This window comes from Saimiri boliviensis, chromosome 2 (genome assembly GCF_048565385.1).
Source record: "Saimiri boliviensis isolate mSaiBol1 chromosome 2, mSaiBol1.pri, whole genome shotgun sequence".
Taxonomy (NCBI): Eukaryota; Metazoa; Chordata; class Mammalia; order Primates; family Cebidae; genus Saimiri; species Saimiri boliviensis.
Genome location: NC_133450.1, coordinates 82,441,391 through 82,463,433, shown reverse-complemented (window position 1 = coordinate 82,463,433; position 22,043 = coordinate 82,441,391). Strand labels below are relative to the sequence as shown.

Genomic DNA, 22,043 nt, shown 5'->3' with positions numbered 1-22,043 from the left:
AGGCAGCAGCCAATGAGCGGCACCTGCCGCCGGCCTTTAAGAACCGCGCGCACTCTCCCTGCAGAGAACGCTGCCTGCCTAACACCGCCGGAGTTACCATGGAGACCGAGGCCGGGCCTGTGGGGCCTCACAGTGTTGCCATGGAGACAACTCTGGGGCCGGGGCTCCGAAGTCCCGTCTCACCGCTGCCTCAGAAACCCGCGGAGCCGCTGTGCGAGGCTGGAGCCGTGGTGGCGGCTGCCCGCTGGGACCTGCAGAAGCACTCTTTGCTCATTGTGATCGGCGATATCGGTACCGAGAGTCAGCTCAGGGCCGTGCGGGCCCACCTTGAACAAGGTGAGCCACTGTTCTGGCTGTGCTTCAGGTATCTCCATCCTATGCTTCTCCGCCTTCTGCATTCAACTCCCAATGCATACATCTGCATATCCATCCCTTGTGTGCACTTCCTGAGATCTGCGCCCTTGTCACCTGCATCTTCCATGCCATGTGTCCGTATCCTCTCGCTCTACTAACATCTCGCTGGCCCATCCTTCCCACACACCCCGTGGCGTTCCGCAGTCTCTCTGAGGCAGCGGAGCTCTATGCAGCCACTGGGGCCCCTCTGGTCACACCCTCCTCCGCAGTGTTTTGGGCCAGGTGTCCTGAAAGTCCTCTCCATCCCCTGGAGAATCCACATCCCAACCTTGCTGTTTCTTCTTTATGGTCCCTGAACCAGCATGAGGAGCTTCGTGAATGCCCTGTACAAATCTCAAATCTCTAAATGCTAGCAGCCAACCTAAGGATGACCTTTGTGGCTCCCAGCTCCTAAGTCCTCACTTCCATCCCCAGTGCTGTGCCTGTGGCGGTGGTGCAATGTTGCGGAGCCACCTGCGGGTGGAAGCAAGCCGTGGAGGGTTGGAGACAAGGAAGGGAGCATAGAAGGCTGACACAGAATCCTACTTAGCTGTAAATTGGAAAAGGTAACTCTCAGTATCTGGCAATAGGTTCTTAGGTGTCACTTCCACCACAACTAAGCAACCTTACAAGAAAATTCCTACTTATAAACTAATTAATGACCGAGGTTAGTCTAAAGTCTGTCCTCCCTCTGTCTTAGGCAAAGCCTAGACAAGGTAACCGGGAGAAAGATACCACGACTAGCCACCTTTCTTCAAGACATCACTGAGGCTGATTGTGGCAACTGCCCATATACCCTCCCCTCCTTACCTGTTCTGTGAACTTGAAAGTATTCCTGCAGTCCCACCACCGCCCAACCCACAACCTTATCTAGAATCCTCTTTGTTTTTCTCCCACAGGGATTCTCTCCTGGAACATTGACCTGTCATCCTTTGACTTGAACCAACAGTTGAGACTCTTCATTACCCGGCATCTAGCTCACTTCTCCTCAGAGGTCAAAGGTTAGGACTAGCATTTTATTTCAGTCATTTGGGTGACAGCTGGTCACCGAAGAGCAGAAATCCAGTCTCCCTGGGAGAAGTGGCCTTGTGGGAGGTTTGGGTGGAGGAGAAGGGAGGAAAGTCATGGAATTCCATAGCTATCCCCACATACCGAATATACTTTGCAGACATGGTTTGATAGTGGAGGGAGCCTAGAGAACGTAACTTCTCCCTGAGAAGCGGGTTGTTTGTGGATAGCTGTTGACATGCACTAAAGAAATGAGGTACTCCTTTTAGTGATCAATCATCTCTCATGCAAAAATTCACTTTCTTCATTTGTGTTCCCCTTTCTGCATATCCCGGACTCCCTGCTTTCCTTTAAAGATACCCCAGAATCCCCCATTTATCTTCCTAGACCCTGTTTAACATTTTTTTTTTTTTTTTTTTTTTTGAGAAGGAATCTAGAACTGTTGCCCAGGCTGGAGTGCAGTGGTACGATTTTGGCTCACTGCAACCTCTGCCTCCTGGATTCAGGTGTTTCTCCTACCTCAGCCTCCTGAGTAGCTTGAGTTACAGGCACCCACCACCACGCCCAGCTAATTTTTTGTAGTTTTAGTAGAGACAGGGTTTCACCATGTTGGCCAGGCTGGTCTTCAACTCCTGACCTCGTGATCTGCCCACCTTGGCCTTCCAAAGTGCTGGGATTACAGATGTGAGCCACTGAGCCTCACCTAGCATTTTTATTTAGGCTGCACAGGTTTCAGGGTTTCTGGTTCCTGCTTTGGCTTCGCCAACAGATCTCCAGAGCAGAGCAGAATCCTGGTACTATAAGATGATGGGCACCATCAAATCCAGAGTGGAAGGAGGGTCTCCTGAATTTACTGCTATGAGATCAAGTTGTACTCTGAGATTTGTCCCAGATCAAAGCTCACATAATGCAGTTTCCCATTCTGCTGGGTGGGAGGAATGGGTGGGTTAGAGAATTGAGAAAATAAGATTTTAGGAACTATCGCTCCATGACAGATATCTGTGAGGACACAAGGGAAAGCTCCACATCCTATTATAAAAGAGTTAGGGCCAGGCACGGTGACTCACACCTGTAATCCCAATGCTTTAGGAGGCGAAGGTGGGTAGATAACCTGATGTCAGGAGTTCAAGACCAGCCTGACCAACATGGAGAAACCCTATCTCTACTAAAAAATACAAAATTAGCCGGGCATGGTGATACCTGCCTGTAATCCCAGCTACTCAGGAGACTGAGGCAGGAGAATTGCTTGAACCCAGGAAGTGGAGGTTGCGGTGAGCCAAGATTGTGCCATGACACTCCAGCCTGGGCAAAACTCCATCACAAAAAAAAAAAAAAGCTAGGCATCTATTCATGTTATTGGAAAATGTTGACACACCAATCCATGCAGCTTAATAGAATATAAAATCCATCCAGGTCAACAGCCACTGCAACTGAATGACTGAATTCATATCTTATACAGATAATTCTCAATTATCCAGTATAGTAGTCACCTCTCCTTAGTTACCTCTCCTCCTTTTCCACTGCTTCTTCCTTCCAAATCTTTGATCATTTCCTGATCACTAATGTCTATAGATGCTGCTGGGAAGTTGGAGAAAATAAAGGTAATATGACTAAAGCTCTATCATCCTAGGAATATGTACAGCAATTTTATATTAATATATGTGAGGCTAACATCTTCCTGATGTGACTGGCTTTCTGTAATGCAGGCCACTCACTCTTTTGAGAATTCTTCTGTTTAGAATTATGCATGTCATGGCTTCCTCCATTATCCCTGATGATGATGAAAATCAACAGTTTTACCGCTTAGTAGTCCTAGGAGCTTTGGTGCAGGGCCACATACAGGGATGACAGAGGATGAAATTAATGACTAACAGAAGTTTGTGATTATGTGCTGATGTTAATAATTCACACTGAATTCTCTAACCTTGTCCTTTTGGCTACAGAGACCTGAGAGTAGGCTGGTTTCTGGAATAATATAAGAAATGAAAAGAATTTAAACCAAAGTACCTAGTCATTCTTCAGATTAAGATGCAGGGATACTTGGGAAGACACTTACAGAGAGATACATAGTTATTCTCAGGCACTTCTTAGAAACAAGCACTGATATATAAACACCTACTAGACCCTTTCCATCAAAGAGTTTGGCTGTGGTGTACTCAAGGGGCTTTAGGACCATATACTCCAGATTAGGGCTTACTTTGGCATACTGAATATTTTTAGGTTTGGATATTTTTATCATGGTCTGTCTATGTCACAGGAGAATAGTAGAGAATTTCGTGGAAAAACCCACACTGCTCAAGACAGCCACAGCCCCACCCCTGTTGGCTCCTCTTTCAGCTGTCCCCACAAACAACAGTCAGCCCAGAGCAGCTGCAGACATTGCCCCTCCCTTCAGCCTTCTGTTAGTAAGGACGCAAAGGGACCAGGCAGCTGGGATGAGCTCAAGGGGATATGTTAGTGCCTTATGGCTTGACTACCCCACAGGCTGGGCCACCATATCTATCACCTACCCTCAAGCCCTGGGCCAAAATGCTAAGAAAGCAGACAAAAAGTATCCTACAGTGACAGGGAGAGTACAATTATGCCTAGGGACTGCCCTCTCCACATTGACATACCCACACACAGAAAAGAAGGGACCCTCTGATAAAGAGTCAGTAGCTCCTTCTAGTGGTCAAGTCTGGTAAAATCTTTCAAAGATGATTTTTGCACCGTGTAGTCTCTCCAGCAGTGACCTTTTTTTTTTTTTGAGATGGAGACTTGTTCTGTTGCCCAGGCTGGAGTGCAGTGGCACGATATCAGCTCACTGCAACCTCTGCCTCCCGGGTTCAAGCAATTCTCCTGCCTCAGCACCTGCCTCCTGGGTTCAAGTGATTCTCCTGCCTCAGCTGGGATTACAGGCATGCACCACCACACCTGGCTGATTTTTGTACTTTTAGTAGAGACAGGGTTTCATCATGATGGCCAGGGTGGTCTTGAACTGCTGATCTGGTGATCCGCCCACCTTGGCCTCCCAAAGTGCTGGGATTACAGGCGTGAGCCACCCTGCCCAGACCCCGTGGTGACTTTCTAACCCCTACAAAAAATCTGGATCTTCCAGGCATTCTAATACAAACTCAGAAACATTAGGACAGTGGAAAACTGATTTTCAATAATTTTGTGATTCTTTTACTATTGGATACCTATAGGAAATGGAGGGGAGGGCTCATAATTCATAACTAATATTCGAAGACTAAAAAACACAGGGCCGTGTGTGGTGGCTCACACCTGTAATCCCAACACTTCGGGAGGCCAAGGTGGGCAGATCACTTGAGGTCAGGAGTTTGAGACCAGCCTGGCCAACATGGTGAAACCCCGTCTCTACTGAAAATATAAAAATCAGCCCAGGTGGTGGTACACAACAGTAAACCCAGATACTCGGGAGGCTGAAGTAGGAGAATCGCTTTAACCCAGGAGACAAAGGTTGCAGTGAGCCAAGATCGTGCCACTGCATTCCCGCCTAGACAACAGAGCTAGACTCCATCTCAAAATAAATAAATAAATAAATAAAAACACAGGCTGAGGGACCAGTCAGGAGGCCGTCAATCTGACTCTCCATTTCTACTGATGGAATTGGGAAGTGATTGTTCTATTGCTTCTGCCAATACAAAAGTTACCCTGAATTAATAATACAGCAGCTCATTAGCCCTTGGAACTGGGGTCTACATTGCTGTCTAAAACGGGAAAGCAAGGACATGAAAAGGACTTCAAGTCTCATACTGCAGGCATCTCTAATTCTGGGTTTACCTGGGAGATAAGAGTACTCTAGAGTTGATCTGGTCTGAGGTCCTGATTTACAATTTCCTTGATCACCTAGGTGACCTCTCGGAAATCTTCCACAAAAGGGAGAAAGACTTCCAGTGGCATTTGTACATTGCAGATTTAGAAGTCTAGGAATGAAGGAGCATTTTTTTCATCTTTTATACAATTCAAACCTCACAGCATTATTGGAGGATGGTACTAATAAACTCATTTCATACTTTATGAAGCAGGCTCTGATAGAGGTTAAGTGACTTGTTTAGCAGCATGATTAGTAAAATGGTGGATCAGGTCTCAAATCCAGAGTTTCATATCTTACTTTGTGTCTGAGCTCAAGCCTCTCTTTCTTCTTTGGCATCTCACCATTTCATTGCAGCAGAGCCTAGAAACACAGCAGGTGGAGAGTTGGTGGTGGTGCGTAGCTGTTTAGAGGGTGAAGGCTGAAGGAAAACTCTACTGTGAGTTGGCACCATGCCCAGGGTGCGGCCCTTGAGCTGAGAATAAAGGTGGGCTCTGCATTGGTCTGGGAAATGTTATTTTGTTCTTAAGGCAAATGTCTACTCAAATTTCCCTCCTACCACACTCCAGAAAGCCCTAGAAAGCAGAGAGGAGATAGAGGGCTTGAGGTCGGAGGAAATAAGAACGATAAAGTTACAGAAGAGAGGTATTTTCCTTTTGTGATACTCGGAACTCAGCCTGCTTTTCTGTGTGTGTCTCTGCAGATGGCTGCTTCTACCCAAATGGGGTTGTTGCCATCGTTGCTGATTTGCATCCCCGGATCTGAGCAAGAATTGCTCCCCCTTTGTCCCCTCAACCCCAAGAGTACTAGTGACTCAGCTCCTCCTCTCCTCTGGCTGCAGTTAAGAGGGGATGGGGGTTGCTGAAAGCACAGACTATTTTGGTTTCTCTGACCTTCAAAAGTAGCTCTTGGCAGCCTGGGGCAAGGGTGGGGCTAGTCTTGGGGTATGCATGGGTGGCTGTGATTGTGAGGAAGGCCTTAGGAGCTAGCCAGGACTGGGAAGAGTGGATGGGAAGAGGGCAGGGAAGGACTATGTGAGAGCGTGAGCATCCTCCCATTGGAAGGAAGTGCTACCGCTCTCCAGATCCTTCCTTTAAGTCCTAAAGCACTTCACTAAATCTGAGACAGAGGTAGTGACTAAGGGAAACAGGATCAATGTTAGAAGGATCAGAATAATATAAGACAGAGTCAGCAAAGAAACAAGGAGAGAGCAGGAACCCAACCATCCTACACAGTCATTATAGGATTTTTTAAATCTAAAAAGTACTTCTGTTACATTTAATAATTGGCCTATCATAAAGCCTTGCTTGAGCCTGAGGCCCTGAGGCCCTGGTGATCCTTCTCGGTCCTTGTAAACTCCTTCACTGTAAGGCAGAAAGCTCCCTGCCCCTTCAGGGACTTGTCTGTATATTCCAATGACTCAAGAATCCCAAGAATCAGTGCCTGTGTGGTTACTGTGTTATGCTGCATTGCCACAGAACTTCATGTAGCTCTCAGGGTCCCTGTGCCCCACCCCAATAGGCTAGGGATCATGTGTCCACTCCAGAATTTCAAACTACCCTCTAACCCTAAAATAAGATTTATTTCTGCCCTCCTTGGTTTCTGTAGCTGAGGTTCAGAAGAAGGCAGCACATCTCCCTATCTGCAACCTTTCTCTTAAGCAGTTCCCCACCCCTACCCCATGTTCTTGGTTCCCCAGCCTTTGTCTCCTGCTCCTCCAGGGACTGAAGGTTACTTCCTTGTTCCATCTGAGGAAAGAGGCAGCAGATGGTTTCTAAGAGAAGGGGGAGAGCCCACGCAGCCCATGCCTTCTATAGCCTCGCTCTGTCCCCTAGCATGGGGCTTTGGTCTTTTGGCTGATGCTAAAAGAGTATTTCCTAACTAAGCATGGTTGTAAGAGAAAGCTCCTGTGGGCCATAGGACATTGCAGAGGCTCTTTGAGCTGCTAGACAATCCCTCAGTCCCAGAGCCAAGCAAAAGCACTAGCGTATGGACATCATGAAGGCAAAGAAACAGTTAAATCTCCAGTGTCTCGTCACAGACCAGCCCCTCTTCCCCGCCCTGGCGCCGCCCTCCTCATCAAGCACCCCCCCCTCCACACTCCCACCCCAAGTGCTGCAGACTCTTCCCTGAAGCTGCCGGCTGAGGCCGGAGCTGCCGCCTCCATGAGAGGCTTCCTCCCACACCCCGGGGTAAGAACCGAACCAAAGGGCTTGGTATGTGGGGGTACAATGTGATAGGGAGGGAGGGGAGGTGGGATGGGGTCATGGAAAGGGTGCTGGTACCTAATCTGGTACGTCTGGAACTAGCCCAGTGGCAGGAGGCAGGCTGGGCAAATGGAGAGAGAAGATGAACATTACTGGCTGTGGGCCCAGTCTGGACCCAGAACCAGAGGCCACCAGGGGCTGTTGACAGTCCACCTCTCCAGCTGGGCGGGGGTGGGAGACATCAGCCTGGGACAGCAGCAGAGGGTGGTACCACTGGCTCTGCTTGGCAGCCCAGGGTGATAGAGGAATTTGGGAGCGATGTTTTTGGTCAGAGGCAGAAGAATCTGAGAGAAAGGGGGATGTTATGGGAATGTACCTAATGGGAGGGCCCCTGGGTGTCAGCTGCTGGATTGCTCAGCTTCTCCTATGCTGGTGGTGAGGAGGGCAGTGAGTTTTTGCCAAGTAAGGGAAGGTGGGGGACAGTATGGAAAAGAAGGGAGGAAAGGGTCACTAAGACATGGCATGCGCCTCCTCACAGACCAACCGGCTTGCAGTGGGCTCCCCCCACCCTATTCCCTGCGGCTAGCTTTAGACTGGGACTCTAAACCCCCCTTTCTGGCCCGCTAAGGCCACTATGGAGATGGAGAACTCCCTCCCCAGGGGCTACCCAGCATTTCCAGTTCTGTCAGCCTCACAGGTTCCCAGTCTCAGCCCTACTCCCACCTCATCTCTGCCTCTCTTCCCAAGATGGGGGCTCTTGAACAGAGAAGCCAGTTTCTTCTCCCTCTCTGCATCCCCCTATCCCCACCCCCCATGCAGAAGCAGCCAAGAAAATGACTTGTCATGCTGGGGTGGGGGGTGGGGGCGGAGCTGGAGCCAGAGCTCAGCGCGCACACTCACACACACTCACACACTGCGGCAAACTGCAGCTGCCCAAATGGCCCTCCTCCCCTTCTGCCTCACTGCGGAGACACCTGCCCTCCTGCCTGCTCAGCCTCCGCACCACAGCCCACCCCCCACTACAGCACTGTGTGCCCCTACCTCACAAGATGGTCCTCTCCAAAGAAAAAGGAAAAAACGAGTCCGTTCCCTTCAGTGAGACAGCCGGGGGAGCAGAAGAAATGGCTTTCTCCCAGGCCTGAAAAAGAGAGGCACAGGATATAAACCATGTAGTTGCAAGTCAGAACCACTCCCAGGGATAGGGTGAGGAATAGGACCTTATGCCAGGACAGGAACTGGGATCGGAGAAGTCTTGTGGTGATAAACGGGGACCGTGAGGAATGGGAGACTCGGGGTAGAGGGGAGTGGTAGATAGAAAGCAAATCAGTGTGTGCTATAGATATTTGTCTTTCTGACCTTCCTACCTCAAATGTGTGACCTTATTTGTGTGGAGGGAGCTCTTGCCCTTCTAAATCTGAACTACTTAAGGCTGGCAGCTTCCCAAAGGTTGATATCCCTCACTTGCCCCATGCCCTGCCCTTGCCTACATCTGAGGTGGCCCTTGTTCTCTGAAGTTATCTCAAATGTTCCCTCAATTCTCAAGTGAATAGAAGGGAACCCTTGAATTCCTCTTTGCCCCAACCTACCCTGTATGGGGTTTGGCCTTCTGACACCATCCATCGTTCATTTCCCCCACAGCTGCATCTGCAGCCCTATGCTGTCACATCTGCCTGATCCTGGCACCATGGCTCTTCCTCTTAACAAAGGCCCTGGCCCCAGGCTTCTCTTGTCCAAGCCCCAGAAAGAAGAGGAAGCTGGGTCACAGAAGAAGATCTAAGAGACAAATTATGAGCGCTCCCACCAGCATCCTCCACACAGCCCACTGCCATCTGTTGGATGCTCTATGAGGTTAATGCCACTATGTACTGCAATCAGAAAGGGGGTTGGGGGAGGAAGGGCAGGAGCAGAGGATGGCAGCATTCTTCTTCAGCATCTTCTGTCTGATTTGCCACTTTCTTTCTTTGCTGAATTGCTTGGTGTTTCATGTGAGGCTGGAGAAGGGAAATAGGGGATTTGGGGATGTTTTTCTCCATGGCCTGGGGAACACCCTGAATCTCTCCTTCCTTATTAATGTGTTTCTTGTTCAAGAACCTTTCACTCCCTGTGTCCATGGTAGAGGACCCTAGGAGAGGGGCAAAGATGAGAGAAGAAACTGTTCACAAGGAATAGGTTGTGGGGTAGTGAATCCGATCTCTCTGAAACTTTGGGACATGAAGATGCTGTGAAAACCTTCTAGTGGGAACAGTATGTTTGTGTGCATGTGTATTAGTGCAGGCTGGGCCTTTGAGGAACCAAAGGACAGAAGGGGAAGTTATAGTCCTATGCCCATTCTTTGAATCATAAAGGGTTTAGATAGCACAGGCTTCTCTGGGTCTGGAACAAGAATTCTGGCCTTGGATGGCAAGAAAGTTGGGGAGTCTGTAGACACAGAAGCTCCTATCTCCTTATTTCTAGACACTCTGCTGGCAGAAAAGCCCAGGGCAGAGCCAAGCCAGGAAGGAGAAAGGGAAGTGAAGAGCATCATCCCAGGGGCCCTCTCTCCAGCTGAGCCCCCCATCCCCAGGCAGCACCAGGAGCTTAGTGCTCCAGCAGGACAAAAGCTTCTTGTCAACAGGGCAGTCTGAGGCTGTAGTTCCAGGCAGAGGAGTGGGGACACAGGCAGCAAAGGGTGTGGAAGATGAAGGGAAGGAGAGGACAGCCAGTGTGGAAGACAGGGAGGTGGAAACCCTGAAAGGGAAGGGCTGGAGGAGCCAGTTCCTAGACCTTACTCAGCAGTATCCAGGGTGACAGGATCCAAGGATAGCCAAGTTTCTCTTTCTCCTGAGTCCCATTTTCTGATAATACATTCTTTCTTCTCCTGCACCACACAATTTCTATACCTATTCTCCTCAATATAAATTCCTACATCTCTCCCTCAGGCCAGAGGACCCTTTGCCACCAGAGTGAGATCCTAGAGACCATCATCCTGGTAAATCCCAGTGCAGACAGTATCAGCTCTGAGGTAAGGCCAGGGCCTGTCCCTTGCCAAGCAGGCCTGGTTTAAGTGCTATACCCACCCTTGCCAGTGCTACCACTATTAGGCCAAGTATTCCTCTCTCTGGCATCTAAGCTGACTTATTGTCCCCAGCCTAGTCTGGAGGTGGTGGGAGGGACACCAGTGGGAAGCATGCTCTTGCAGTACTTCAGGGACATTCATTGGCTTTCCCTGGATTTCCTATACCTGTGACCACTACCCTTCTTCCATTCTAGGTTCACCATCTTCTTAGCAGCCCTTCAGCTCATAAACTACTAATTTTGAGTGGGCAAAGTTTAGAGCCTGGGGGAGACCTCATCCTACAGAGTGGCACCTACTCCTATGAAAACTTTGCTCAGGTCCTTCACAACCCCGAGGTAAGTTCCATCCCAAAGTGTCTGGGAGAAAGGGCAGCACTAGAGCTACGGGAGGGATCTAAAGGAAAGTCTCATATTTCTTAACCATGGGGGCCCCTGGCAGAAAGGTAAGAGTTCACCTTGGAGAGAGGTGAAGATTAGGGTGCTGAATCTGAGTCAGACCAAAACAACTCTAGTGACCTGATCAGGCTTCTATCTCCTATTCTTCTAGATTGCCCAATTGCTCAGCAATAGAGACCCTGGGATCCAGGCCTTCCTCACTGTGTCCTGCTTAGGGGAAGGTGATTGGAGCCACCTGGGATTATCCAGTTCCCAAGAGACCCTGCACCTCCGGCTAAACCCTGAGCCCACGCTGCCCACCATGGATGGCGTGGCTGAGTTCTCCGAGTATGTCTCTGAGACTGTGGATGTGCCATCCCCATTTGACCTGCTAGAGCCCCCAACCTCAGGGGGCTTCCTCAAGCTCTCCAAGCCTTGCTGCTACATCTTCCCAGGTGGTCGTGGGGACTCTGCCCTCTTTGCTGTCAATGGTTTCAACATCCTGGTGGATGGTGGCTCTGATCGCAAGTCCTGCTTTTGGAAGCTGGTGCGGCACCTGGACCGCATTGACTCGGTGCTACTCACACATATTGGGGCAGACAACCTGCCAGGCATCAATGGACTACTGCAGCGCAAAGTGGCAGAGCTAGAGGAGGAGCAGTCCCAGGGCTCTAGCAGTTACAGTGACTGGGTGAAAAACCTTATCTCCCCTGAGCTTGGAGTTGTCTTTTTTAACGTGCCTGATAAGCTGCGGCTTCCTGATGCCTCCCGGAAAGCCAAGCGCAGCATTGAAGAGGCCTGCCTCACTCTGCAGCACTTAAACCGCCTGGGCATCCAGGCTGAGCCTCTGTATCGTGTGGTCAGCAACACCATTGAGCCACTGACCCTCTTCCACAAAATGGGTGTGGGCCGGCTAGACATGTATGTCCTCAACCCTGTCAAGGACAGCAAGGAGATGCAGTTCCTTATGCAAAAGTGGGCAGGCAATAGTAAAGCCAAGACAGGCATCGTGCTGGCCAATGGGAAGGAGGCTGAGATCTCTGTGCCCTACCTTACCTCTATTACTGCTCTGGTGGTCTGGCTACCAGCCAACCCCACTGAGAAGATTGTGCGTGTGCTTTTTCCAGGAAATGCTCCCCAGAATAAGATTTTGGAGGGCCTGGAAAAGCTTCGGCATCTGGACTTCCTGCGTTACCCTGTGGCCACGCAGAAGGACCTGGCTGCTGGGGCTGTGCCTACCAACCTCAAGCCCAGCAAAATCAAACAGCGGGCTGATAGCAAGGAGAGCCTCAAAGCCACTACCAAGACACCTGTGAGCAAGTTGGCCAAACGGGAGGAGGTGGTAGAAGAGGGAGCCAAGGAGGCCCGCTCAGAGCTGGCCAAGGAGTTAGCTAAGACAGAGAAGAAGGCAAAAGAGTCATCTGAGAAGCCCCCAGAGAAGCCTGCCAAGCCTGAGAGGGTGAGGACAGAGTCAAGTGAGGCAATGAAGGCAGAGAAGCGAAAACTGATCAAGGACAAGGTGGGGAAAAAGCACCTTAAAGAAAAGATATCAAAGCTGGAAGAAAAAAAAGACAAGGAGAAAAAAGAGATCAAAAAGGAGAGGAAAGAGCTCAAGAAGGATGAAGGAAGGAAGGAGGAGAAGAAGGATGCCAAGAAGGAGGAGAAGAGGAAAGATACCAAACCTGAGGTCAAGAAGATTTCTAAGCCAGACCTAAAGCCCTTTACTCCTGAGGTACGTAAGACCCTCTACAAAGCCAAGGCCCCTGGAAGAGTCAAAATAGACAGGAGCCGTGCTGCCCGTGGGGAGAAGGAGCTGTCTTCTGAGCCCCGGACACCCCCAGCCCAGAAGGGGGCTGTATCACTCCCAACAGTCAGTGGGCACAGGGAGCTGGTCCTGTCCTCACCAGAAGACCTCACACAGGACTTTGAGGAGATGAAGCGTGAGGAGAGGGGTTTGCTGGCTGAACAAAGGGACATGGGACTAAGAGATAAACCATTCCCTCTAGACACTGCAGAGGAGGGACCCCCGAGTACAGCTATCCAGGGAACACCACCCTCTGTTCCACGGCTGGGACAGGAAGAACATGTGATGAAAGATAAAGAGGTTGTCCCAGAGGTCCCTGAGGAACAAGGTAGCAAGGACAGAGGCCTAGACTCTGGGGCCGAAACAGAGGAAGAGAAAGATACCTGGGAGGACAAGAAGCAGAGGGAAGCAGAGAGGCTCCCAGACAGAACAGAAGCCAGAGAGGAAAGTGAACCTGAAGTAAAGGAGGATGTGATAGAAAAGGCTGAGTTAGAAGAAATGGAGGAGGTTCACCCTTCAGATGAGGAGGAAGAGGACGAGACAAAAGCTGAGGGTTTTTACCAAAAACATACGCAGGAAGCCTTGAAGGTAACTCCAAGGAGCAGGGAGGCTTTTGGGGGTCGGGAATTGGGACCCCAAGGCAAGGCTCCTGAGAAGGAGACCTCATCATTCCTAAGCAGCCTGACCACACCTGCGGGAGCCACTGAGCATGTCTCTTACATCCAGGATGAGACAATCCCTGGCTACTCAGAGACTGAGCAGACCATCTCAGATGAGGAGATCCATGATGAGCCGGAGGAGCGCCCAGCTCCACCCAGATTTCATACAAGTACGTATGACCTCCCTGGGCCTGAAAGTGCTGGCCCATTCGAAGCCAGCCAACCTGCTGACAGTGCTGTTCCTGCTACCTCTGGCAAAGGCTATGGAGCACCAGAGACTGAACTTACCTACCCTTCTAACATAGTGGCTGCCCCTTTGGCTGAAGAAGAACATGTGTCCTCGGCCACTTCAATCACTGAGTGTGACAAACTTTCTTCCTTTGCCACATCAGTGGCTGAGGACCAGTCTGTGGCCTCACTTACAGCTCCCCAGACGGAGGAGACAGGCAAGAGCTCCCTGTTGCTTGACACAGTCACAAGCATCCCTTCCTCCCGTACTGAAGCTACTCAGGGCTTGGACTATGTGCCATCAGCTGGTACCATCTCACCCACCTCCTCACTGGAAGAAGACAAGGGCTTCAAATCACCACCCTGTGAGGAATTCTCTGTGACTGGGGAGTCAGAGAAGAGAGGAGATATCATAGGGAAAGGCTTGTCTGGAGAAAGAGCTGTGGAAGAGGAAGAGGAGACAACAAATGTACAGATGTCTGAGAAGCTTTGCAGTCAATATGGAACACCAGTGTTTATTGCCCCTGGGCATGCCCTACATCCAGGGGAACCACCCCTTGGAGAAGCAGAGGAGCGGTGCCTTAGCCCAGATGACAGCACAGTGAAGATGGCTTCTCCTCCACCATCTGGTCCTCCCAGTGCCACCCATACACCCTTTCATCAGTCCCCAGTGGAAGAAAAGTCTGAGCCCCAAGACTTTCAGGAAACAGACTCCTGGGGAGACACTAAGCGCACACCAGGTGTGGGCAAAGAAGATGCTGCGGAGGAGTCAGTCAAGCCAGAGCCTGAAGAGGGAACACTGGAGAAGGAAGAGAAGGTTCATCTTCCCAGGAGCCCCCAGGCCCAGGAAGCACCTGTCAGCATTGATGAGGGACATACAGGCTATACCATTCAGCTATTGCCAGAGCAGGATAAAGCAATAGTCTTTGAGACTATGGGGGCAGGAGAGCCCACAGGCCCAATTCCGGGAGCAGAAGCCCTTCCTGGAGGTTTGAGGATATCACCTCAAGAACCTTGCAAACCTCGGAAAGATGAGGTGCTCAGATATCCTGACCGAAGCCTCTCTCCTGAAGATGCAGAGTCCCTTTCTGTCCTCAGTGTGGCCTCCCCAGACACTGCCAACAAAGAGCCCAGCCCCAAGTCTCCCTGTGGCCTGACAGAGCAGTACCTATACAAAGACCATTGGCCAGAGGTATCTCCAGAAGACACTCAGTCACTTTCTCTGTCAGAAGAGAGCCCCAGCAAGGAGACATCCCTAGATGTTTCTTCTAAGCAGCTCTCTCCAGAAAGCCTTGGCACCCTCCAGTTTGGGGAACTAAACCTTGGGAAGGAAGAAAGGGGGCATCTGATGCAGGCCGAGGACACCTCTTACCACATAGCTCCCATGTCTGTTCCAGAGCTCTACGCAGCCACAGTGTTACCTCCCACAGATGGGATGACTAGATACTCTGCACAGACAGACATCACAGATGAGAGCCTTGACAGGAAATCACCTGCCAGTTCACTGTCTCACTCTACACTTTCAGGAGATGGGAAGCACTTACCTGGGGTGATCATGAGCCCTGGTGAACACATTCTGACACCTGATAGCTCCTTCTCCAAAAGTCCTGAGTCTTTGCCAAGCCCTGCCATGGAGGACATTGCCATAGAGTGGGAAGATAAAGTTCCAAGGTTGAAAGACAGAACCTCAGAACAGAAAAAGAAGGAATCTGAGCCAAAGGATGAAGTCCTGCAGCAGCAAGACAAAACTCTGGAGCAGAAGGATATGATAGAGCCAAAGGATACAGCCATCCATGAGAAAGATGAGGCTCTGGATGTAAAGAACAAGGCTGTGAAACAGCAGGATAAGGCTTTAGAACAAAAAGGCAGAGACTTAGAGCAAAAAGACATATCCCTAGAACAGAAGGACAAGGCCCTAGAACCAAAAGACAAAGACTTAGAAGAAAAAGACAAGGCCCTGGAACAAAAGGATAAGATACCAGAAGATAAAGACAAAGCCTTAGAACAAAAGGACACAAGCCTGGGACAGAAGGACAAGGCCCTGGAACCAAAAGACAAAGACTTAGAACAAAAGGACAAGGTCCTGGAACAGAAGGACAAGATCCCAGAAGAGAAAGACAAGGCCTTAGATCAAAAAGTCAGAAATGCTGAACATGAGGCTCCAGAGGACAAGGTCGCTGAAATGAAGGGCAGAGACCTAGAACAGACAGACAAAGCCCCTGAACAGAAACTCCAGGCCCAGGAAGAGAAGGACAGAGCCTCAGAAAAGAAGGATCAGGCCTTAGAACAAAAATACTGGGCTTTGGGACAGAAAGATGAAGCCCTGGAACAAAATGTTAAGGCCCTGGAAGAGAAGGACCAAACTCAAAAGCAGGAGAGCCTAGTGCAGGAGGATAAAACCAGGAAACCAAAGGAGAAGATGGTAGAGGAAAAATCCCCAGAAAAGGTCAGGGCTGTGGAAGAGAAGTTAGAAGCTCTTTTGGAGAAGACCAAAGCTCTGGGGCTACAAGAGAGCCTCACGCAGGAGGGCAAGGCCAGAGAGCAGGAAGAGAAGTACTGGGGGGAGCAGGATGTGGTCCAGGAGTGGAGAGAAACATCTCCTATGAGAGAGGAGCCAGCTGGAGAACAAAAAGACCCTGTCCCAGCATGGGAGGACACATCTCCTGAGCAGGACAACAGGTATTGGAGGGGCAGAGAGGATGTGGCCTTGGAACAGGACACATACTGGAAGGAGCTAAGCGGTGAGCGGAAGGTCTGGTTTCCTCATGAACTGGATGGCCAGGGGGCCCGCCCACGCTACACTGAGGAACGGGAAAGCACTTTCCTAGATGAGGGCCCAGATGATGAGCAAGAAGTGCCCCCGCGGGAACACACAACCCAGAGCCCCTGGGCCTCAGACTTCAAGGATTTCCAGGAATCTTCAGCGCAGAAGGGGCTGGAGGTGGAGCGCTGGCTTGCTGAATCACCAGTTGGGTTGCCACCAGAGGAAGAGGACAAACTGACTCCCTCTCCCTTTGAGATCATCTCCCCTCCAGCCTCCCCACCTGAGATGGTTGGACAAAGGGTTCCTTCAGCCCCAGGACAAGAGAGCACTATCCCAGACCCTAAGCTCATGCCACCCATGAAGAATGAACCCACTACCCCCTCATGGCTGGCTGACATCCCACCCTGGGTGCCCAAGGACAGACCCCTCCCCCCTGCACCCCTCTCCCCTGCTCCAGGTCCCCCCACACCTGCCCCAAACCCCCACACTCCTGCACCCTTCTCTTGGGCCACAGCTGAATATGACAGTGTGGTGGCTGCAGTGCAGGAGGGGGCAGCTGAGTTGGAAGGGGGGCCATATTCCCCCCTGGGGAAGGACTACCGCAAGGCTGAAGGTGAACGGGAAGAAGGTAGGGCTGGGGCTCCTGACAGCAGCTTACAGGGCTCAAAGGTACCAGAGGCCAGCAAAAGCCATACTACTAATGAGCCTGAGCAGACTGAGCCTGAGCAGAGAGAGCCCACACCCTATCCTGATGAGAGAAGCTTTCACTATACAGACATCTATGAGCAGATGATGCTTACTGGGCTTGGCCCTGCATGCCCCACTAGAGAGCCTCCACTTGGAGCACCTGGGGATTGGCCCCCATGCCTCTCAATCAAGGAGGAGGCTGCTGGCCGAAATACATCTGCAGAGAAGGAGCTTTCATCTCCTATCTCACCCAGGAGCCTCCAATCTGACACTCCAACCTTCAGCTATGCAGCCCTGGCAGGACCCACTGTACCCCCAAGGCCAGAGCCAGGGCCAAGTGTGGAGCCCAGCCTCACCCCACCTGCAGTGCCCCCCCGTGCTCCTATCCTGAGCAAAGGCCCAAGCCCCCCTCTTAATGGTAACATCTTGAGCTGCAGCCCAGATAGGAGGTCCCCATCCCCCAAGGAATCAGGCCGGAATCGCTGGGATGATAGCACTAGTGACTCAGAACTGGAGAAGGGGGCTCGAGAACAGCCAGAAAAAGAGGCCCAATCCCCAAGTCCTCCTCACTCCATCTCTATGGGGCCCCCCACATTGTGGCCAGAAACTGAGGCACATATCAGCCCTCCCCTGGACTCACACCTGGGGCCTGCCCGACCCAGTTTGGACTTTCCTGCTTCAGCTTTTGGCTTCTCCTCATTGCAGCCAGCTCCCACACAGCTGCCCTCTCCAGCTGAACCCCGCTCGGCACCCTGTGGCTCCCTTGCCTTCTCTGGGGACCGAGCTCTGGCTCTGGCTCCAGGACCCCCCACCAGAACCCGGCATGATGAATACTTGGAAGTGACCAAGGCCCCCAGCCTGGACTCCTCGCTGCCGCAGCTCCCATCACCCAGCTCCCCTGAGGCCCCTCTCCTCTCTAATCTGCCACGACCTGCCTCACCAGCCTTGTCTGATGGCTCCTCCTCTGAAGCTACCACACCTGTGATTTCAAGTGTGACTGAGCGCTTCTCTCCAGGCCTTGAGGCTGCAGAACAGGAGTCTGGAGAGCTGGACCCAGGAATGGAACCAGCTACCCACAGCCTCTGGGACCTCACTCCTCTGAGCCCAGCACCCCCAGCTTCAGTGGACTTGGCCCTAGCTCCAGCTCCAAGCCTGCCTGCAGATATGGGTGATGGCACCCTGCTGCGCCACCTGGAGTGCTCAGGGGCAGCCACAGAGAAGCCAAGCCCCTCCCAGGATTCCTCTGGGGATTGTGCAGCCAATGGCCTAACTGAAACCAACCCTAACACCCTAGGCCCTGCCCCAGCCAAGGCTGAAAAAGAAGAGGCCGAGGCCTGTCCTGCCTGGGAACGTGGGGCCTGGCCTGAAGGAGCTGAGAGGAGCTCCCGGCCTGACACACTCCTGTCCCCTGAGCAGCCACTGTGTTCTGGAGGGGGCTCTGGTGACACACCCAGCAGTGCCTCTCCTGAGGTTGAGGCTGGGCCCCAGGGATGTGCTGCTGAGCCCCGACCCCCTCGGGGGGAGCTCTCCCCATCCTTCCTGAACCCAATTCTGCCCCCATCCACAGATGACAGTGACCTCTCAACTGAGGAAGCTCGGCTGGTAGGAAGAGGCGGGCGGCGCCAGGCAGGGGGGTCAGGGACCACTGGGGGCCCATGCCCTGTGGCTGATGAGACACCCCCCACATCAGCCAGCGACTCAGGCTCCTCACAGTCAGATTCTGATGTCCCACCAGAAACTGAGGAGTGTCCATCCATCACAGCAGAGGCAGCCCTTGACTCAGATGAAGATGGGGACTTCCTGCCTGTGGACAAAGCTGGGGGGGTCAGTGGCACTCACCATCCCAGGCCTGGCCATGACCCACCCCCTCTCCCACAGCCAGACCCCCGCCCATCACCTCCCCGCCCTGATGTGTGCATGGCTGACCCTGAGGGGCTCAGTTCAGAGTCTGGGAGAGTAGAGAGGCTACGGGAGAAGGAGAAGGTTCAGGGGCGAGTAGGGCGTAGGGCCCCAGGCAGGGCCAAGCCAGCATCCCCTGCACGGCGTCTGGATCTTCGAGGAAAACGATCACCCACCCCTGGTAAAGGACCTGCAGATCGAGCATCCCGGGCCCCACCCCGACCACGCAGCACTCCAAGCCAGGTCACCCCAGCAGAGGAAAAGGATGGACACAGCCCCATGTCCAAAGGCCTAGTCAATGGACTCAAGGCAGGACCGAGTAAGTATATAATGAAAAGTGGCAGAGAGTATGGGTTAGGGCTGGGTGTGAGCTGGTCAGACTCCAGGAGTGGGAAAGAGAAGGTTGCCAAAAGTGTTCTACTTTTCCTCTACAATGAATACTGGCTTGTCTCTGCAGTGGCCTTGAGTTCCAAGGGCGGCTCTGGTGCCCCTGTATATGTGGATCTCGCCTATATCCCGAATCATTGCAGTGGCAAGACTGCTGACCTTGACTTCTTCCGTCGAGTGCGTGCATCCTACTATGTGGTCAGTGGGAATGACCCTGCCAATGGCGAGCCAAGCCGGGCCGTGCTGGATGCCCTGCTGGAGGGCAAGGCCCAGTGGGGGGAGAATCTTCAGGTGAGTAGCAAAGGACACCAAGGAAGTAGTTTGGTCAAAGCTCACTCAGAGGAGTAGAACACTAGAACACGGTCCCTATTTATTAAAGGATGGACCTTTTCTAAGGGCAACAGGGCTGTTTCTGAGACCATCAGGTTCCCCTTCCCCCTCACCTACCTTCCCTTCATGTTCTCACATCAGGCATGTCTTATCTCCCTCCTAGGTAACTCTGATCCCTACTCATGACACGGAGGTGACTCGTGAGTGGTATCAACAAACTCATGAGCAGCAGCAGCAACTGAACGTCCTGGTCCTGGCTAGCAGCAGCACCGTGGTCATGCAGGATGAGTCCTTCCCTGCCTGCAAGATTGAGTTCTGAAAGAGCCGCCCTCCCTTCCCCAAGGATCCACTCCCCCAGCTCCTTTAGATAATGGCTACTGCTGAGTCCTGTGGTGTTGAGGGAGATGGGAGCTAGGGGGAGGGGAGGGAGATGTCTTCTTGTGGGGACTGGGGCTGGGCTAAATGGGAGGGATTGTCCCTTCCCGTCATCCATTCCTGAGAGGGGTCTCAAACCAAAGGATAGGGGAAGGGGACAAATTAGGATGGGATAGCATCTGATGCCCGAGAACCCTCTCCTAGCACTGTCAAATGCTGGTATTGGATGGGGACTGAGGATAGGTCTCAGAGAGCAACCTCCTCCCTCATAGAGGCAGATTATATCCCCAACACCAAGGACCTCTTTATCTCAATCTATTTATTTGGCATCCCAGGAAGGATTTCCAATAGCAATTTATGTGACCTGGGGGCCGGATAGTGTCAGTGAGGTGCCCAGAGCTGCACCCTTTCCTCCATCTCCCATCCCCCATCTCCCCACCCACCAGTGTCTGAGTTCTAGCAGGGGCCTGGGGTTATCCCACTACTACACTGTTCTACTGCTTCCCTCAGGATCTGAATGTCTCAATTTAAAACTTGAAGCTCTTTAGACCAATAGATAGACTGGTGAGAGGAGAAAGGAGCTTATTCCCCAGCCCCTGCTGTATACCATTCACATCCCAAGGCTGTGTCCAGACAGCACAAAAGGGCAAGGAGAGCCCATTCCCAATGCCAGAATTCTTCCAAACTCCCTGACTCTTTGAAGTTTTTACTCACCCCATTTCAATTATCCTGATCCCTTCTCATCCCCTGCTTGGCTTCTCTGCATGTGGTCATCTGCTGTGGCCCGGTGTGTTAATGGGTTAAAAATAAGCAACTGCCTGACATCCCAACATTTGACACCCCAGCAATGTGTGACTCCTTCAACATTCCACTATGCCATCCTGCAGCTGAAATGGGAACGCTGGCTGCCTCTCCAAACCCACTCTTAGATGATCTGAGAGATGGAGGCCAGGCCAGAGGACTTGGGGAAAATGAGAGGGAGGAAGGAAAAAGGGAGAAGCAGCTGAGTCATAGCTTAACTCTTACAGAGTAAAGTGAAAACAGGCCGAAAATACCACCCCAGGAGAGGACCTCATCCCAAGCAAGCCAGTGAGCAGCACTGTCAGACTACTGCTGAACTGAGAAACCAGAAGCTGGTAGTCACCTGGGCTCACCTTCTCTGCCAAACTATTTGGAAACCAAATTGAGCCCACCTAGTGTACTTCCTAGCTCCACCCTCCCCGTGCTGCTGTGCTCTGCTCCTCCCCACACTTCCCTGCTATAGTTCCCAGCTGCTGTAACGGAGCCACCTCCAACTCTAACAATAAACTGAATTCATTGCAGATGGTGTAGTGCTGCTTAGGTTTTTCTGATTCCATACATTGCTTAGTTGCTGGGAGTTGCCGGGCCCTGGCTCCTACCTCTCTATTTCAACCAGCATTGAATTTATCTTAGGAGACTCCAGTGCTTTTGATTACTGGAAACGCTTGTGCCTGAGTATGGAGAATAGGAGCCTAGGGTGGGTACATACTTACATACGTCTGATTTGGGGGAGGGAAGAGGGGCAAGGGGCCTCCTGGGGGAGGGCATCTGCATTCCGTGGGGGCAAGAGCTGAGGACCAAATAACCAGGATCAGATAACCTGGACAACCTCTTGGGCTAAAGAGGTAAGAAGCTGAGGGATCCTAAGAGATCCAGAGCCTAATGAGGTTGGAAACAAGTCTCCTTGCACAGTCAGGATTTCCATGGAGTAAAATGGTAGACTTTCCCCCACCACGGAAACCCTTTATAGTCCTAGGTATGTCAGAAGTGGCCATGTTATGAATATTTGAGGAGGGGCATGTTCTAGCTCTCCCACTGTTCTGGGCTCTCACATAGTAAAGATGTCAAGGGACCAGAGAAAGGGCATAGCCCCTTTATATAAACTCCTGACACTCCATCAGAGTAAAAAGTTAACAGGATGATTCCAAGAACTTGGTGACAAGGCACGTACCCTCTGGTGCTTCACAGAGACCAGCCTGGCCAACATGGCGAAACCCCCTCTGTACTAAAAATATAAAACAATTAGCTGGGTGTGGTG

At 51.6% G+C, this 22,043-nt stretch overlaps 1 protein-coding gene across 2 annotated transcripts; it reads left to right on the top strand.

Moving 5' to 3' along the window:
* Positions 1–69: 69 nt before the first annotated feature.
* On the top strand, positions 70–21,306 carry MAP1A (microtubule associated protein 1A). 2 transcript variants are annotated; one of them, XM_003928937.4, is made up of 7 exons: positions 70–336; positions 1,293–1,394; positions 10,341–10,423; positions 10,672–10,812; positions 11,024–19,211; positions 19,350–19,570; positions 19,773–21,306. In XM_003928937.4, exons 1-7 carry the CDS (start codon positions 99–101, stop codon positions 19,926–19,928), a joined length of 9,129 nt encoding a protein of 3,042 aa, XP_003928986.1. In that variant the 5' UTR covers positions 70–98; the 3' UTR covers positions 19,929–21,306. The 2 variants fall into 2 exon arrangements, with proteins under 2 accessions (XP_003928986.1, XP_003928985.1); XM_003928936.4 differs by lacking the exons at positions 70–336; positions 1,293–1,394 and adding an exon at positions 7,302–7,407.
* Positions 21,307–22,043: the final 737 nt, after the last annotated feature.

Coding starts and splice junctions, on each gene's coding strand:
- MAP1A (XM_003928937.4), top strand. CDS start 99: ATGGAGACCGAGGCCGGGCCTGTGGGGCCTCACAGTGTTGCCATGGAG. Junction 10,424..10,671: donor CAGACAGTATCAGCTCTGAG/GTAAGGCCAGGG, acceptor CTTCCATTCTAG/GTTCACCATCTTCTTAGCAG. Junction 19,571..19,772: donor AGTGGGGGGAGAATCTTCAG/GTGAGTAGCAAA, acceptor TCTCCCTCCTAG/GTAACTCTGATCCCTACTCA.